The 18,756-nt window shown below is 43.5% G+C and overlaps 1 protein-coding gene across 3 annotated transcripts in view; it reads left to right on the top strand.

Annotated features, from left to right (window-relative positions):
* TOR4A (torsin family 4 member A) overlaps positions 1–18,211 on the top strand; it is a 265,452-nt gene extending 247,241 nt beyond the window's left edge. For all 3 annotated transcript variants that reach the window (XM_069609839.1, XM_069609841.1, XM_069609840.1), the window contains exon 2: positions 16,362–18,211. In XM_069609839.1, the coding sequence (XP_069465940.1) occupies positions 16,419–17,678 (1,260 nt within the window). In that variant the 5' untranslated portion in view covers positions 16,362–16,418 and the 3' untranslated portion in view covers positions 17,679–18,211. The remainder of the gene's footprint in view (positions 1–16,361) is intronic.
* Positions 18,212–18,756: the final 545 nt, after the last annotated feature.

Raw genomic sequence — 18,756 nt, 5'->3', positions numbered from 1 at the left:
ACAAGGGTCCTTTTTTGGCAGCTAAATACTAGTCCTTGAGTGTCCTCGATCCCTATTGGAGAACTTGCCCACTTTGTTCATGCGTGTAAGGTTCTTACAGCAAGCACAAAGTTCTACAGTGACTGTTCTCCATGACCGAGCAACTTACGAGTCCTAACGTCCAAGGTTTTCTGTCTGACGCAAGATTAGAAAAAGCACCAATATCCTCTAACCCGGGCATGAACAGAACACTCTAGAACTGTGCTCGAGTTATTCCACTCACTTGCCAATCGTATTTGTTTTGTAGTACGAGTCGTGATACAGTCTGGGTCATGGAGTAATCTGAGGCGTCTCGTTATCCGAATTGAGGACCAAATTTAGTCTTTCTAAATACAGTCCCAATGTTATTCCTTGCTCATGCGAGGAACCTGGTCATGTTCAGATTAGCATGTTCAATGCCCTGCCATTCCACAGATGTATAGGAATGCGGACATACTATCAAATCCACGTTTTAGATGTTTGTGAATCTGTCACCGAAGTAAGATCTGGTCGTTCTAGAAACGACCTGTTTAGTTTTTATTCCGGCTGAAAATAAAAAATAAAAATTCTTCATTGGAATTATTATAGCTTGGTACCTTCGGCAGAGATCACTGCAGGTTAAAGGTTTGAAGGCGAGCCATGACAGCGTCACTATCTTTTATAGGGTCTGTTCATCCTTGTTACTATTACCCAACTCTAAGCGCTCCTTTTTAACGCCTTTGTAAGAGTGTAAGACGTCTTTTTAAAGGAAATTCACTCAAAGAAGGTGTGCATAAAAGTATTGCCCATTTTTATATAGTGCCCATGGAAGTGTCATTTTGCACTGTCGGTGACTATTGTACAACGTGATGGTATTCAATGCATCCCTCAAAAGTGGGGGGGGGCGAAGGCTGAGTCATGCACACAAGACTCGAACTGACGATGCATTGGTTCCATCAGTCTCACCCGCCTGAAGTCTTCGGCTTCGGACGGCTGGATGATTGAGTGGGACATGCCAACATGTGACTTATTCTGTCTCGGGCCAACCAATCGAAGTACGACTCTGTTTTCCTCCCCGACTGTATAGATGTAACCACTTTCAAAATTCTTAACTGCCTATTATAAAATTGCCACATCCAATATTTTCCAAAAATGCCCTTTCATCGATTTTCAGATCTGGTCCTGTACCTCCTTTTTGAATGCACTTCCTCCTGCCTAGCTGTGTGGCTAGTGTCCAGTATCCATTGTGCAGATCTGAGTTTGTACAGATGGCCACAGGTTTGAATCCCGGCAGGTCCACTCAGCCCTTCATCCTTCCTGCTTATCGAAAATAAGGACCATTGAGTTGGGTAAAAATTTAACATCTGTTATTCACAGTCAAGAGGCCACTGGGTGAACCTGTGCTTTATGAATACACAGGATACGTTGCTATTCAAAAGCCCAAACTGTTGCTTTTGATAGTGCTGGTTTCAATTAGCCATTTTGTTCTGATTGGAGGAGTGGCGGGGAGCTCATTGAATTCATTGGACCAGAGACGAGGTTCTTTCTATTTTTGGATGTGCAGACCTTCGCTTGCATGATGGGGAGGATGAAGGTTTCCATCTTGTGTATGTAGTTTCAACTAGCTATCTAAGACTTTGAGTCGTTATAGCCAGTGACATATTTGCAATAAGGCTAACTAGACCCAGGCTATGGTGGGCAGATTTTTTTTCATGATTTATTTTTGTTTTCCTGAGTCGGGCTTACTGGCAACAACACTTGAGTGATTTGGAACTGTAAGCAGTCATTGCACCCTGACAGCTAAATTCTTTGCTGGCTAAACAAGAACATATGCTTGATATAAAGTTTTATTGTTTGGGTGACTTTTTTTTTCTAATTAAAAAAATAAAATAAGAGTACCAAACCTACAGTAGATTAGTTATTTAGTGACTCAGTCCTAAAACTGTCAGACATATATGTACCTCTTTGGTCATTCTTATGGTCCCAGAATGCTCCTAAATATTCAAAACCTCTAGAACCTCATTGCTTTTATTGGGGCCACTCCCCATTATCATTGGAGGTTGTTTTAATCCAAAAAGACTTTAAAGCAATCCCTATGTTCAAATACACATCACATGCATATTTTTAAACCATTTTAAAATTTAAGATTTAACCTCCAGAAAAGTATAGGTGTAAAATGATGCATCATGTGACACTGTGTCTAGCACAGAGAACCTACCGGTGGGCAAAAAAATGATGATCCGAAGCAAGCACGGCTTTCCCTGCTGTACTCCACATTTCAGAGGTCTGTGGCCGCCCAGAAAGGGCCAGCATGAAACAGATTATACAGACGTCAAAATGGCAAAAAGTATATCTAAATGCATAAGAGAATGAAGAAGCCATTGGAATGCTATCCAAAGCCACAGAGGGACGATAGAAAGAAAACTGCGTGTCAAGGTAAACGCTGTTTCACAGCTGTAAATAAGAAAGGTCGGAGGTGTCCTGTCAAGATATCCATTTGAACATCTTTACAGAATCTACCCAGGGCTAAGCAGGCAAACGACATCCCTGCTGGGTTTATCATGTCTCTGCATCCAGCTGCACTCAGTCCCACCAAGAGAACCGCAAAGTATGCCACAAATGCATAACGGTTATTTTAAATACAGGGTATGACTTTTACTGCAAAACATTACCAACAGCAGGAAAGCTGTACCTGTAAACCACAAAAAGTTTCTTTTGCATTGTACAGTCTAACCTACTCTAAGGAGTGTGTTCTGCGAATGCATGGGTGAATGACGGTGTATGTTTGACTGCGAGCATGTGTCTGCCCTGCCCACAGTGGTTGAAAGGGAGCAGGCATCTTATTCAGGGGGCTTCTACTGACAGCATTGGCTTAAATACCTGGCATCAAAGGTAAAACGCACTATTGTACAGCTAGACTGGAATACTTTGGTGCAGCCAGTCTAACTATACTTTCTTACTGTGACATGGTATTTTTATTGGCATCAAGGATAATGCCAACATGACTGCTGCTATGTAGCTAAACTGCATATTTGGGTTCAGCCAGATTAGCTATACTTTATGTACCATGTTTTCTACTGGGCATAAAGTGTAAAGCAAACATGATTTCTATTATGAGGAAAGAATGGTTTTGATTTGTGCAGCCAGTTTGGATGTACTTTCATATTGTAGCTTGGTATCTGTAATGGCAAAATCCAAAGGGAGTACATTCTTATATGGTAATGACCTCTATTGGTGCAGTCTGAAGAAATATAATTGAGTACAGCCAGCATGAACACGTGTATATGCATGCATTGTGGCCAAAGGTATCATGAAAATATTCCTGTGCACTGTTGGTGACTTGCGTGGATAATTTTTTTTTTCATGTGCTTTATACAAAACATTTTAATCCATTGCCCCCAGAACCTTCATGGTTTGGTTTGGGCTCCTTTGCTGTGCTAGGTCGATGATGCATATTCGAGGCAAACATTTACGCCCCTCCAATTAAAAAAATAAATGAATAAATCACCAGCTGGCACTGCAGTTCTCCAACTGTCTTTACTCCAATGAGCTTTATGCTCAGGCGGAGTTCTTGTATTTCACTTGCGATTTTGCAATCTTTTAATGGTATTTCAGAAGAAGGGATTTGAGATACAATGGCTGCAGCAAGTGGAAATTTGCCTTCGGTCCATTTTGCCCCCTTCTAACCCTGGAGCTTAAAATATGGGAAGGTTTAGTAACATTTATTTGAAGATGCGCCTGGACCACCTGTATACATTTCATATGTAAACTATACCATTTCACCAGACTATATGTAGTTTTGTTTAATGAAACCTTCATATTACAGACCAAACGAGGTGCTTCTCATGGGTTGACGGCAGACCATTTGTGAGAAACCAGATTTCTCCACTGTAATCGAAGTCCTTGTTCCAACCTTCCTTCATGTGTCCAGTTGGCAGACCGTTTATGTTCTGATGGCTTCCTCTAAAAGATTCTTCTCCGAAATACCTGAAACTATGCAGTTGGCTTTAACAAGAATTTCTAGTGCACTCCACTGAAGAACACAGTGCCTTCTCAAAATCCTGGGCAGCAGAGACTTGATAACTCTTTCAATCATATTTCCGTGGGGGGGGGGTTGCAGTGTACTACTCTTAAGCGTATTGTATGTTTGGAGGTTTGTGCAAACAGATGTAAAAAAAAAAAAGTTTCTACTCCTAAGATTAACCTTTGTCGTTCTTTATCGTTTGTTTTCCATTGTTGTAGTTTTCGCTTCTTTATGCTGCTTTTTGCACTTGTAGGGATTTTATTTTTTGGAGGGAGATGGGGAAGATGATCTAGGCTTTGCCATAGCACAGTTTTGCCATTCCTAAGGCTTTTTGGTGCTTCGGGTCCTGCAAGATAAATGTGATTATGGTTGAGCTAGTGGGAGTGAAGCCAAGATGGCTATTAGATCAGCTGAGTATGGCAGGCCAGAGGTCACATGAGTGAGGGTTTTTGCGGGCATTCACCACTGGATCTCGTCGATTGCTTGTGATTTAATGCAAGGGTATGGTAAAAGTGTGTGTGATAGTAATGACTGATGTAGGCGCTGCATGTTGTGTGACGATAGGACAGCAAGTGGAGGATGTTATTGTTGAGTTGTATAGGTATTGGTTAGGTTGGGAGTTGGATGATGGGCCCAGATGTGTTGCTTACCTTTCAGGACCCAGCATGGGTGACGCCGGTCTCGGGTCACGTTGGTGCAGCACAGAGCAGCAGACTTGAGAACTACAGCCTTTCACATTGGTTTACAAGGGTATACACCCAACTACGGAAGGAGGAACCAGGCCCAGTTTACCCCTTGACCATTGCACAATATACTTTGCACGATCTACTCTTTTTAGGGTAATCTAATTCCCACATCTTTCTAATCATCCACCCAAGAAAAGAAGTTACGCTAGCTAATATACCCGACAGTGCCAAACTTCTAATCTTTTCCACAGCTGCTTTGGCTGCCTCTTTACACTGGGCATAACTGGATCATGTTTGGCTTGTCCCTGTTCTGGTGTGCCTTGCTGGCTCAGTGCTGCCTGTCTGCTTGCTTGTGCATGATGTCTGTGATGGGGTTGTTCAACTATTTCTGCTGCCCTGGTTTCCTCTTTACACCGAGCATCAGATAACTTTGCAAAAGTGGATCTGTAAGGTGGCATGATGACTGAATTACAGGTGTTTTTTGTCACTGTGGATTTCTTGAGTTTCAGTGAGTCTAACTTCCTGGATCTCCTTGTATATTACTTGTACTAATGTTTGGTGCATTTTATAGCTTTTATTATGTTTGGTTAAGCAAAGTTTTAGCTTGTGTTATGGTTGGTTGTTGAGCAAAAAAGCAATTTTTGCTCAAGCAGAATGAGCACCCCTTCCATTTTCATCCATGAGGGGGCACCACTTAGCAACTTCAAAGATGGCAATATAAGCATTTGTGTTGATTATAATCCACCTTGGGGCGCCGCTTCAGCAAATTTTAACCACCCCACGAGTCCTCATGAAAATTTAACCTTTTTAAATTGTCTGTCTTGTCGTGTGAGTCAGTTGAATACAACTTTCCACACATAATAAGAGAAAACACAAATGTAAACAAAATGATACAATATAATATACCCATCTAATACATAAAACTCCAAAAAGAGAAGCCCATTCATGCCCATAAAAATTCAAGGCGCCTGCCCCACATACTAAAAATATCCGTCACATGTCGTCCAGTCGAACCAGACCTTTACATGTGTCCTTTCTATCTCTATACCGCATGCAATCATTTCAGAGTAGCCCCAAAGAACCTCACAGCACTTGGCTCCATCAATGTGGCTGACATGGCTTCCACCACTTTCCACACTAGTTAAAGAGCACCATGCCTAAACTGCACCCTGGAAAATAACCAAACCAACATTATTCACTCCTGATCTCATGCATTTCCTCCACATAAGAAATGGGTCAGGACCTGCCTGGCAGTGTCCAATTCATTAGTATCTCCGCAATGTCTGAAAGTAGGTTTGTCCTTTTGCAGACCAAGCTAGGCACCCCTAACTGCTACACGGCTTAATCTATTGAACCATATAAATATCTATGCCCTTCTGAGTTTGGGTGATGGGAACTGAGAAATATATTGGTGAGCTCTCTTAATGGGGCGCGGGAGGCAGGCATCCTGGCGAATGTTGTTGGTGATTCTAACTTGCCCACATTGGCATGGCTATCGAGCCAATCCCAGCGCTCTGCACATTTCTTAGGGACCCAAGACCAACCCCCCCACACTGGGGACCAATCAATTTGCTTTACCACTTTCGATTCTCTCCATGCAGGATGGGTATCGTCCTCTAAAGCTTTTTTGAGGATTACAAGGAGGGAGATTTCTTCTGGCATCATGATCTTAAGAACATGACTACCCCCTCCTGATCTTAATACAAAGTGCTAATGAAATAAGCCCGGGCTGATTCCTTGTGGCTTCTATCAGAGTACCATTGGACAGGCCCAGGAGTTTCCGCCAAAGGAAGCCCTCCAAAGTATTGGCCCAAGGGTCCATGTTCGCACATGAGATTCCAGAGGATATTGCATTCCTGCGACAATTTTCCGTTCATAGACTTCAATGGTAAGAATCAAGCTATATCCTGCAGTGCATTGGACAGATTTCCTAATGAGCAATAGAATTGACAATACTTTCAGCTTCTGTTTACTCAGCGGCTCATCCGCTCCTTTCTTCTCTTTAATATATATCCCAAATATAGGAGACGACTGCTTCTCTCAGTATGCCGTTTCATTGTGGCTATTATCATTTCCTTGGATTTTTTTTTTTGGACCTCCTAAAGCCACATGTACTTAGTTTTCTGCACATTCACTCTAAGCATGTTGTTAGTTCATGAGTCAACACTGATTGCGTGCAGGAGCATATACCTACATAAGGTGAGTCAAAAACAGTCATGCGTGTAGTTGAGCCACCCAACATCGTGTTCCCAAGCCTAGGCGAGGTCCATCGCATTACAAAATGAATCGTTAAAAATCTGACGAAAACAAGCTAAGCAACAGGGGCGCAAGCAGCCCCGGTGCACCCCTACTCGTTTCTACCGAGCACATGATTCTCCCGCACCACTCAGCCTAACTCTGGGTCCGTTGGCTTGGTGCACATGCTATCCGGGAAACCAACCTTCAGGTGCACCCGCAGCTGCCAACTTCTTCCACATTAACGATCGCTCTGCTGTATCGAATGCAGCTGAAAAGTCGATTAAAAAGGGCAATACATTGTCAGTGCGCTTTACTTCTGGCTTGCGGAATCAACGTGTTCAACACCAAGATGTTCTAGCTAGTTGACCTGCCCTTCGTAAAGCCAGTCTGGTAAAGGTCCAATATCTGCTCGCTCGTTGCCCATCTATTCATCCGACGCAGTATGAAACTCTTAATAGCTTTTACTCTCAACATTTGAGCAATCTGGTTCCGTGTTCTGACCCTTCTTGTAATCCGGTACCAGGTGTTCCATGGACGAGGAACAACACCTATTTTATTCACCATTCCAAAAAACACCTATAATAGCTGCCCACAATGTCGGATTGTCACACTGGCAGCACCATCGCGACCTGGCCCTTTCGATTGCTTGGGTCCCTGTATTACTTCAATGATACGATCTTAATCACATGCTACCCATGCCACACCAGCAGGGCAAGTATCTACTTGGTTACCTACGGAATCTATTTGCAAGACCATGAAGGAGCGTATGACACTCGCAGGCATTAGAATAGCTCGGTTATTCAAATTCCTGAGAGTAGCCCAGCATGTCTTTGTGTTGCCCTCCTTCAGTGTGGGCCACATGTCTTGCCATGCTCTTATTGCACGGCACATTATATCTGTTTACCCAGTTATGCTCACTATGTGCTTGTTTTTCTCAGGGGACGCCAAGAATTCTTCTCAATACTTGCCTACAGTTTTTTTTTTCCTGTTCTTTAAGTTGGTTATCAAGTGCTTACGGTTTTTACAATAGTGTTTTGCAAATGTACCGTTGCCAATAGGGAGGAAGTGCGCCGTGACGCTACAAACCTAGTTAAACTGATGGACATCAACTTGCAGGGTAGACAGGGAGGCAGTAATGGCGCTCGCATTCGCATCACACCAGCCAATCCGGAGTTGGCAATTTAAGCACATTTTAACCACACCACTAGATTGCTTAACGCTTTTAGATCCCTTTGGGGCCCCCAATATTGATCTCCCTCCATTTCTATAGTGCACAGATTCACGTTCAAAACTATTTATTCGATTATATGCATGGATCACTAGTGTAATGGGAGTAAACAGTGAATCGGTGACTTCTGCTTTAAAGGATTGACACGTTATGGTGTTTTTTCACTTCCCACCATGCTTTGAGTTTTGATAGATGACGCACTTCTAGACAGCCCTGCAGCATGCCTTGCTATTCGAGAACTCTGCTCTGCACACGGCTCTCCCGATGATGTGATGTGCCGACAACCCGCGTGATTAACCTTTACCCGTACTGCCAGTGTATGGTCATCTTTATTTGTGCACACCATACAGTCTCTGGCACCCATATTAATCTTAAAATCTGTGTATCCTCTGTAACAGCGCCTCGATGCCTTTTGGGCTGCAAGTGCGCTTAACAAATGCAAATAAATAAATAAAATACAGTGATGCTGATGCAGCTCAATTCTGAACTTTGCCAGTACCTCCTGTCCAAATTCAGCTAACCCACAGGGCTGGACTGGGAACCAAAAGAGGTCCTGGAAATAATGTTCAAAGTGGCCCCATATTACACAGTTTCAGCAAGCCCGACCTTTTACCTATGGGAACATTTGGAAATGCCACACGAGGCCCAGTGTGCAGAGGCCTGCAGGGAAATCTCCAGTGTTCGCTATAGGCCATTCCACCACTGGACCTCCCCCCCCCCCCCCTCCCCGCACTTTTTGCTAATGCAACGGTATCTTGAATAGCACCCCCGACTGTTAGTCCAGTATTAATATATACGCCAACTGCCCTACACACAACCAACTCCACACTGGCTGCGAACCACAGCTGCTCGGCCATTGCATTGAAATACCAGAATCCCAGGATGTTCAATAATGGGAACTGCACAACGTCATACTGTTACGTGTCTAACCTTCTTTGCATCATACTCGATTCCAATACTGCCACCCACACTCTGCTTTGCAGAGGCATCTGACTAATTGATGCCCTGCTTCATTGTTTCTATTTCATTCTTCAACGCCAAACAAAAACTATCTGGCCCTTTCTGTTTCTTCACCGCAGCTTGCTGTTTCAGTGGCGCCCGAGCACAGCTCTGCCAAGGGTGTGCAATTCTGATCTAAAGAAACTGCTATCCTCTCACTGGAGGTCTGCCTGTGTCTCCGCATATTTGTACTACAATGCCCATGGTCCATCACCATTGAGAATACTGGCTAGGGTTGATTTTAAGATCTAGTTCAAACCATCGCATTACTCTGTATAACGCACCCATCTGAGGTACGCGGGCCCTGCCCAGGGTCAGATTGGACTCTCGGCCTTTCGGCCAGGGGCGGGCCGAAATCGTCTCTGGGGGCTGGTGTCTGGCCATGCTTGGGCTGTATTTATTAAGTTATTCCCCAAAAAGCCTTTCATTTTACAAACGCAGCTTGGGTGATATTGTATGCATATTTGTTCTATAAAAAAGAGCTTTAAGTGCTGTACAATAACATATAATCATTTGGCCTTGGACGTCTGCTTGGATTCACAGTAATTTAGTGTACTTAGCAACAAAGCTATTTGATGCTACTTCTGATGCTACTTCCTGTTTTGTCCAGGGGTGAAAGGTTGTTTTTCATCGCTTCCCGGGATGCCACTTTGGGGTCAAGGTTCGTGATACGAGGGGTGGACCACTTTTTTTATTTTTTGGGGTGACCACGCCGATTTCTTGTCCCAGTCCGACCCTGGCCCTGCCCCATCCTGACTTGAAGCATTGTTTTCTGCAGCGAGGCACCTGCACAGCTCTGTCAATGCACCTCATCCTGATCTGCTGCGCCCCTTCTATCATATACTGGCAGATAGTGTCACTCCCCCCACATCTTCTGGTACAAGGATAGCCACCATAGTCCAAAGGGTAGATTGTAATCCAGAACTGTGCAGTGCCCCCTAGTGGAGTTCTGTGCGGCGGCACTCTAGTATGCTGCTAAATCAGACCAGGCGTTCGGTGTGACACTGTGGCTCCCACTAGGGCACAGTTGTACCAGCCTGGCATCGCCCTGCCCAGTTTGACACTTAACATTACCCAATCTGAGACTGTTGACTAAGTACTGTCCAGGGTTACTGCCCTGCCTAACATGGCACTGTGATGTGATACTCTGTCAATACAATTGGAGCGGCGCATCGTTTTCTGTTCAACTGCCTTCTTTGCTCCCACAACCGCCCCCCACCACTTAAGTTGGTGCTCCTGCCAACCGTCATTGGGCCTCATTACGACCCTGGCGGTAAGGGGTTAGCGCCAGCGTTAGCTGCGCCGACCCCTTACCGCCAATCACGAGTTCCCTTTCCGCCATGGCGGATTTTACACCTGCTTCTAGCGGGTGTAAAAAACCATGGCGGTAAGGGAACTTGATGTTAATTACGCCACCGTAATTTACGGTGGCGTAATTAACGCCTTCCCCACTCCCATTATGCCCTATGGGGCAAAAATGGGAATGGGGAAGGGTAAATGGGGATTGGGGACTTACCGCCCCGCCGACCTCGGAATGGGGCGGTAAGTCCGCCAACCACCATGGCGTAAACGTAGTTTACGCCATGGTGGTAAAGTCACGGCCCAGGCGGTAACTTACCGCCTGGGTCGTAATGAGGCCCATTGTAATGTAATGCGTATTTATATCGCACACTGAATGCAGCTTTCGTTTTGCTCAACTATATTTGGACAGGGCGCTCACACCTGCGCTCGTCACACGGGGCACCCGTGACATGAGCCTTCAATGCTAGTGAATACTAGGCAGATACAGTTGCGTGACCTTTTAGTGCGTCACCTGACACGACTGCCATACCCCAATGTCCGTCCAGTCTCTGTGGGTGGGTGGGTGGAGGGCAGGCCGGCTACTAGATGTGCAGCCTTGAAGTGGGGAAAAGGGTACAGGCCGTCTCGTCCCAAAAAAGGTGGGTTCCTGACGAGCTGACTTATATAAAAGCTTGGAACAGTCAGTCACGTTCAAGATTAGGATGTCTGTCGTTTACTCACGCGCATCCCTCCTGTACTTTGAAGGATGTCGTCGGCCATTTTAAGTAATTTTGGAACCCGGATAACCCACCTCTTTCGGGGCCCTCCCTTGAACTAAGGAAATGAAGGGCTCCAGAATCTGTGGTCATACAATAAGCACTTACTTACAGTCTGCTTTTCCTCTTCATTCTTATAATAAATGATTGACATTTCAAGGGCAGCATTAGCAGTTCATGACATTGTGTTGCAGATTAGGCGCAGAGTTCCAGATTGGGAGCAGAGCACTTTTTAGTAATCGGGAGCATGATGAAGGTAAACCGGCCATAGTATAAATGCAGGATGCAGATCAGTAGCTGTATGATTAAAACAAATCCAGCATTGGCCCAAAACACTTATTAGCAGCCTCGGAGTATAAAACTGCTCAAGCAGAGATGCATGCATACGTCTGAACCGAAGCAACGAGAAAGGTTCACACACCATAGCATAGATGGCGGATACAGATTAGAAGCTTATTGCCATGCATGCGAATGCCCCATCCTAGTTATTTTTCCTTTGCATTCTGGGACTTGCAGTTTTTTTACTTTCCCATTTGCAATTTAAGAAACTACACATCCTAGAATTTCAAGCAACAGGGCTGGGTGGCCGCCTCACTCATGGCCATGGCAAACTTAAAAGATCTATTCACATGTCGAGGACTTGAAATTAGAAAAGGGTCATTTTTTTAAAGTAGTATTGCAGTTAGTGTGCGGAGACTAACATTACTTTGCGGTTTGTAATGTATCAATGGCACCTATTGTTATATATATGAAGCAACACTGTAGTCAGTAAAACTGAGTGAGGTTTTTATAGAGTACCCTGAGAGCTAAATCGCTCTGAGGATGACAATTTCGAAACTTATTGGGTCTGACAAATGCAATTGATTTAGTTGCCCAGGATCGCACCTTTTTGCTGAAGCTGGGATTTGAGCCCATTGTACAATTTCTGCACATGACCAAACTGTTTTGCAGTTCGTATGACAAGGAGCATATGACAAGGAGCAAATTTGTGAATGTTGGACTTGTCATGGAGACCTTACTTGGAAAGTTAGTTGCATACATTTAGAGCAGAATGTTATGCTGAAGATGAATGATCTTAGCTTAAATTTCTCCATCATTAAAGGAAGTTTACACGTACCAAAATTCTAATTGCTTCAACCCTAAAAATCTCAAATGGGTTTTTCCACTGCATTTTAATTCTTCAAATACACCAAAGCATACGTTTGGGTTGTTCTACAGGATGGGCAGAAGAACATTTGAAATTGTACAAAAAAAGCAAACTTTCTTTTGTGACACAAGCGATCTGAAAATAAGCTTACCACAGGCCTGTGATATTGGGCTCTTTTTTTTCTTTTTTTTTGTCTAGGACCCATCTAATTCAATATCCTACATAAAAAGAAAAGGGCAGACCATTCTAAACAATCGCAGAAGAATGTGAGGGGGCAAACATGTTCACAGAAATACAGTACTACTCACTGAGATGAGATTTGTCCAGGAATGCTATTGTTTATTGCTATCGGATATGAGCCTCAACATTTTGGTTCCCTGGCTGTCAATTTACCCCTCCTGACTAACACTGTGTGCTCTTCATTGTGGCTTTCCGAAGCAATTTGTTCAACCCTTTTCAGGAGGACCAGTTCTGGAACTGCACCAAATACTGTTCATTTTCATAACCTGTGCAATTTATTGTGGGTGCTTAGTTTTGTAATGCGGAAGGTTGCTCTCCTCAGAGCTAAGTACAAGTTTATCATCATCATCATCCTCCGACATACACACATGACTAAATATATAATTGCAGGAGCACATACACTTCTGAAATATACCCTTAACTTCTCCGGATGTACAGTGAATTTACATACTCCACCACTCAATACCTCAAAATGACAGGGGTGGGGGGTTTAATCCATTCCCCTTTAGAGGACTGTTCACCTCAGGGGTATTTCCCCTTAATATTATACTTGCATTTACATTTTCTTTGGATGTCTCAGACGGGTGGGAACCCTCTTTAGGACTTTTCCCTCCCTCAGTAGCAGGTGGCATCCAAATGTAAGATTGTGTCTTCTTCCTTCCACAGTCTGGTTCCCTTCTTTCTGCATTTGGCCCTGTCTGCTATCTTTCCCACTGAAGTATTGATTTATGTAACTTACTTTGCTTATTATATTCATGTATGTGCTTTTAATCATTGTATGGATTCAATGTTTTGTATTTACTGTTTATATGTAATTACGGTGATGCGCGCGCACACATTTGCCTTGTTCATGCTATACAACCTTGTTAATGCTATACAAAAATTGTAATAAAAAGGCATGAGGCCTTTACACCAGGTAGGCCTCTAGATCAGCCTCTCTTGCAGTGTATCACTAGTAATACAAAAATGGGTCCAAAAGGAAATTCATTTATCGATTCTCCTTCCCATCCTTCTGTCTGCCAGTCAGTGAGAGTGAGTCAATCCCAGAACCTGTGGTTTTGGACTTTTATAGATCAGAAACCACTCCCTTTAGAAGTGGGTATTGTTTCTCTAATCTAGTGTCAGTGTATGCGATCGCACAGTGTTCCAAAAGTGACATCACACTAAACCATCCCCCTACATACTTTTAATGAAGTGGGCAGTCTAATGGGAGTGACTTCTAAACCCAGTTCCCTTCCCTATTTGATGTAATGTCATCTTGGAGATTTTGACATAAACAAGTGCAACTTTCTAAAACCTCACAAGTGATCATGTTACCAATTGATTCATCGGATTGCTCTCACTGCAAATAATGCACTGTTCATCTTGGCACAACATGGGATGTGTGCACTACAGATGTTGTTCTTTTGCACTCTGGTACTTTTACACAAATTCCAATTCAGAATAAAGGGCTCTCAAGTGTATGTTATATATATATAAGGTATATATTCACGAATACATGCTGTTTTTGCATCAATTTTCACCTACTTAACAAATGCACCATAATGTCAGAAAAAGTATGTATATTCAGCAGAGCTTTTTAAAACAAGTAATTGGCATTAGTTTCCAAAAGTTGTAAACAGAAATGATTGTATGTCTCTTTTAAGCAGTGATTTATTTTACATATAATGAGATGAATCACAATCTGGCTTGACATCTCTTATTCTTAGCTGGTAAAGCCAAATGCTGTCTGTTCCTTTTGGAGCTCAGAGCTTGGGGCATTTATGACCCAGAGAGGCGCAGTCATCATGGCAATAGACCTTTTGAAATCCAGTTGTTCAGCTATATGTTGACCCAGCTACTCTGCCCTTTGCATGATTACAGTCCCTTTCTATCACTTAATCTATCAGGTGTGAGTCATCTTCCTATGAATAACTGGCTGATGGTGAAATCATATTATTTGCGAGGGGACAACTGCATGCCACTTCCCAGAGCAATTGGATATTTAAGAATTGTTTGTCTAGGCTTGGCGACAGATGGAAGTTGTAAAGGCGTTTGTTTTGCTTGCCTGAATCCTGAGGGCCAACTCCAGGCAAAGACTTCATGACCACGCCAGTGTGTCTCATGGGGAAAACTGGCCACCCCCTCCCCATCTTTGTTTTGCTGTAGCTGATAGATCAAATTTCATTTGTCACTCCAGGCCATGTTGTTGGCTTTGTTCACAAATGCAACTTTTACAGTCCTTTCATTTTTCACGCTGTGAAACGGACTAACTTATCATTTTCTTTGCAATGAAACTACTGCCCAAGACTTATATATATATTTTTTAATATTTCTTTCTACAAAACGGAACTCTGTAAAAAAAAAAAAAAAATAAAAAAAAAAAAAATCTACATTCTGCAAGGAACAAACTCGTTTTTGTAACTCTTGATGAAATGCAGCACTTCATCTCAGATTGGACCGTTCTCCAATTAACAAAACATTTCTGGTTCAACTGAAAAAACAAATCCCTTTTGTGACTTGCCATGTTGGACATATACTCTTTTTGTAGTTGGGCTGCAAACATCATACATTTCCCTGCATAGTTGTTCAGATGCTGTACAAAGGCTGCAGCTGACCAGTTTATTTTTAAACTGGCACTTCTCTTTCTTTGCATGCTTTTCAGCCCCCACGCCCTCCTTGCTTCTAACGGACAGGCAGTCTGTGGAGAAAGGGCTTGCTCTTAAAATGCACCCACTCGGCCAGGACAGACTGCCAGGAGCCACCACAGTGTGGATGGCCTTCACTTGTGGGCAGTTTCCAGGGGACACGCGTACTGGACACCCCTGCTGCCCATAGTTCCCTTTTTGCTTTCTCACTTTGCCACTGTCACACTGCATACTTAGCTTTTTTCTGTCTCTAATGCATTTAAAGTGTTGCGCAACATTTGTGGAATGATTGATAAAGAGAGGGATTGGCTTGCACTCATTAACTCGGGGTAAGGCGGAAGGTTATGGGATGCAAACACATTTGTTCATAGGAAAAGCTCCCACAGCTCAGCTCAAATGCTGGTCATGCTCTGCTGCTCACTTGCTTGGCGACTGTAAGTTGAGATTCATTCCAGGTGTGCATTGATCCGCTTCCAACACTGGTTTCAAATTCATAAGACATTTAAACATCAAAATATTTAACCATCAAAATATTTTCATAAATGTCCTATTACCAAGTGTCAAAGGCTGTGTTACCGAGCACACACAAGGTGTCTGTCGGTTCTCCCCATTACCTGATTGTGAGAAATATTATAGTCGTTGTGTGTTTGTCTGCCTTTTAGCATAATTTGCCTTGATCTAAATTAAAATATTCTTATTGCTTAGTGATGAGAGTCGGTCTAGGTGCGTCAGCTTTCCCCTATTGTACTTAGGAGATGCTTCTTTCTAATTGAATCAGCAAGTCTGTTGCAATATTGTCATTATTGGGTTCAGCGTTATGATTTTTTTTTTCATCCTCACCTGCCCACATTTCACTCAATGGTAGCCCAACAAACTTTGGTTTGAATTTTCTGGTTCATAAATGTCCCCTCCCTCCCCCCCCATGACCATGCACCCTCTTTCAGATCTGGGGCAGAACGTAAAGTGTACTAAATGCTTTACAACTTCAGTTGTACTAGGTCTGATGAGTACTTTTGCTGCACATTTTAGGAATATACAAACCTTCTAAAAACTCTGCACGCTGTTTACACATTTTCTTCTGCACAATGAGTAACCCTTTCTCTTTCTGTTTCCTCTAGCTAAACCTGCTCGTAGTCCTTGGTGGAAACCTGAATGATTTTTGAGACGACATCGAAATGGAGGAAATCCAGCCCTGCGCCGAAGCTCCGGAACTCGCTACAAAGATGTCCATGGCATCATGCCCCATACGGGCTATGATCCGCCTGCGCCGCCGGGTCCGCAACCTGAAGAAATCCCGGCTTCATTTGGATCTCTCTGGTGGGAGGGCGTTGGAGACCATCCAGTCTAGGATCTTTCAAAAGCAGCTCTCATTTGAAAAAACACATTTTAACTCTGGTTTTCAAAACGCACCATATTTTAGTTTTGATACGCCAAATTTGGAAAAGGTCACCCTGATAAAACCGAAGCGCAAAAAGAAAAGGAGGACTAACAGAGTTGTTATGTATCCCGGCGGTTCCAGAAAATACCTGCCTGTCGAGCATAAGAGCAAAGCTAAACGCTGCCTCATTCTGCTCGTAGGAATTATCTGCTTCCAGATTTTAAATGCTATTGAAAACTTGGATGATAATCTACAAAAATATGATTTGGACGGTCTTGAGAAAACAATGCATCGGGACATATTTGGGCAACAACTGGCAGTGGACAGTATTATGCACCTCCTAAAGGACTACTTGGCCACCCACATACATAACAAGCCACTGGTGGTGTCACTCAATGGCCCAAGTGGAGTAGGAAAGAGTCATATGGGGCGGCTGCTGGCCAAACACTTCCGTTCGGTCATGGACAATGACTTTGTGCTCCAGTACTATGCTGTGCACCACTGCCCTCAGGGGAATGATGTGCTTGCATGCCAACGGGACCTGTCTGGCATGGTTTCTGATGTGGTCGTCCGAGCGGAAATCGAAGAAAAGATTCCTGTGTTGATATTCGATGAGATGGAGGAAATGCCTCCTCTGCTTCTTGACCTGCTGAGAGAATATTTTCAACCGAATCAGAGTAACGAGTTCCTTAATGCTATTTACATATTGATTAGCAACATTGGTGGAAGCGGCATTACCAAGTACGTCCTTCAGAATGCATCAAGTGATGTCCTGTCCCAGCACAAGAAGCTCCGTGAGCTCTCCGGTGTTGTGAAGTCTTCTTTGCAGCAGCATCACATGCTGTGGGATCAGGCTGAAGTCGTGCCGTTCATCCTTTTGGAAAAGAGCCACATTATCAACTGTTTCTTGGATGAAATGCTTCGAGAAGGCTACTATCCAGATAATGGCAACATAGAGTCCCTAGCGAGCCAGTTAAAATATTACACGCAAGGGGAGAGGCACTATTCAATAATGGGCTGCAAGCAGGTGGTAGCCAAAGTCAACCTCCTCCACTGACCCCTTGAATTGGTACTACCCGACTTGGCGAACCGTGGAGGAGTTGGATCTTTGCCATTTCTTTTTAATCCCGTAACTCAATTTTATCACTATTGACTGCATGGGCCTGTCCTGAGATTGACCCAGAATATTGCGCAAAGATTCTCATTAGACTGAATAACCACCCCACACGCCTGCATCTTTCTGTTGGGTCGGCCCGTAACGTTAAAGCGAGATCAAAGATATTTTAATTTGACAACTTTAAAATCAATCCCGGTATCATCTTGACCTTTGAAACATTACTTTGGTAATTGTGTGTGTCAAGTGTGGACGCAGGTACAATGCGAGCAAGTTGACATATTGCAAGGGGCGTCCCCTCGTAGGCAGGACTAGCTGAAGAGCGTCTGCTGGAAGCAACTTTGCGGAATGTTTGTTTAAAATTCTCAGCATCTGCTGCCTTTACTCAGGAAAACAATTCAAATCCTTGTAACTTCCATGGATTATGTGTTTCACATGTGATTGTTGCCTGAATAAATCTTTAGGTTTTTAGTTTTTTTTGTTGTTGTTGTTGTATGTTGTCTGCATTGAATTGCCTACATTCATGCATCGCCAAGTTGTTGGTGGCAACACCTGAAACATTCCTGTATAAAAAGGGTGTAATTTCTGCAGGTTTACTTGAAATGGGGCAAACATTCAAGACTACAATATAGTTTCATGCGGACCTGTGGAGGTCTGCAGTCTTTTTAGACCCACTGTTACCTGAAGCACCAGCTAACTGCAGGAGGGGGGGGGGGCAGGGGGTCACCACAGGGCGGTTTGACCTGCTACATCCCTGGGGAGAACAATCAGAGGGGGAGGGCAGATTTAGACCGAGCTGACACCAGGTGTAGCTATACACTGATTACAATCCACAATTTTTATAAGGTGTGTACCACAATCCTGCATAGTCACAACCTGCATTTCATAACCGATACTTACTTGAAAATGGCCACATTGTAAAAACATCACTGCTTAGATTGGGAAGGGAAGACATAGTTATTTAATAGGCTATGGCATTTGAAAGAACACAGGGGAATTTACAAAGCATAGATGAGAGCAG

The sequence above is a fragment of the Ambystoma mexicanum genome, chromosome 8 (genome assembly GCF_040938575.1).
Source record: "Ambystoma mexicanum isolate Mex_15411 chromosome 8, UKY_AmexF1_1, whole genome shotgun sequence".
Lineage (NCBI taxonomy): Eukaryota > Metazoa > Chordata > Amphibia > Caudata > Ambystomatidae > Ambystoma > Ambystoma mexicanum.
The sequence above is the reverse complement of the archived record's forward strand: the minus strand, read 5'-3'. Positions and strand labels throughout refer to the sequence as shown.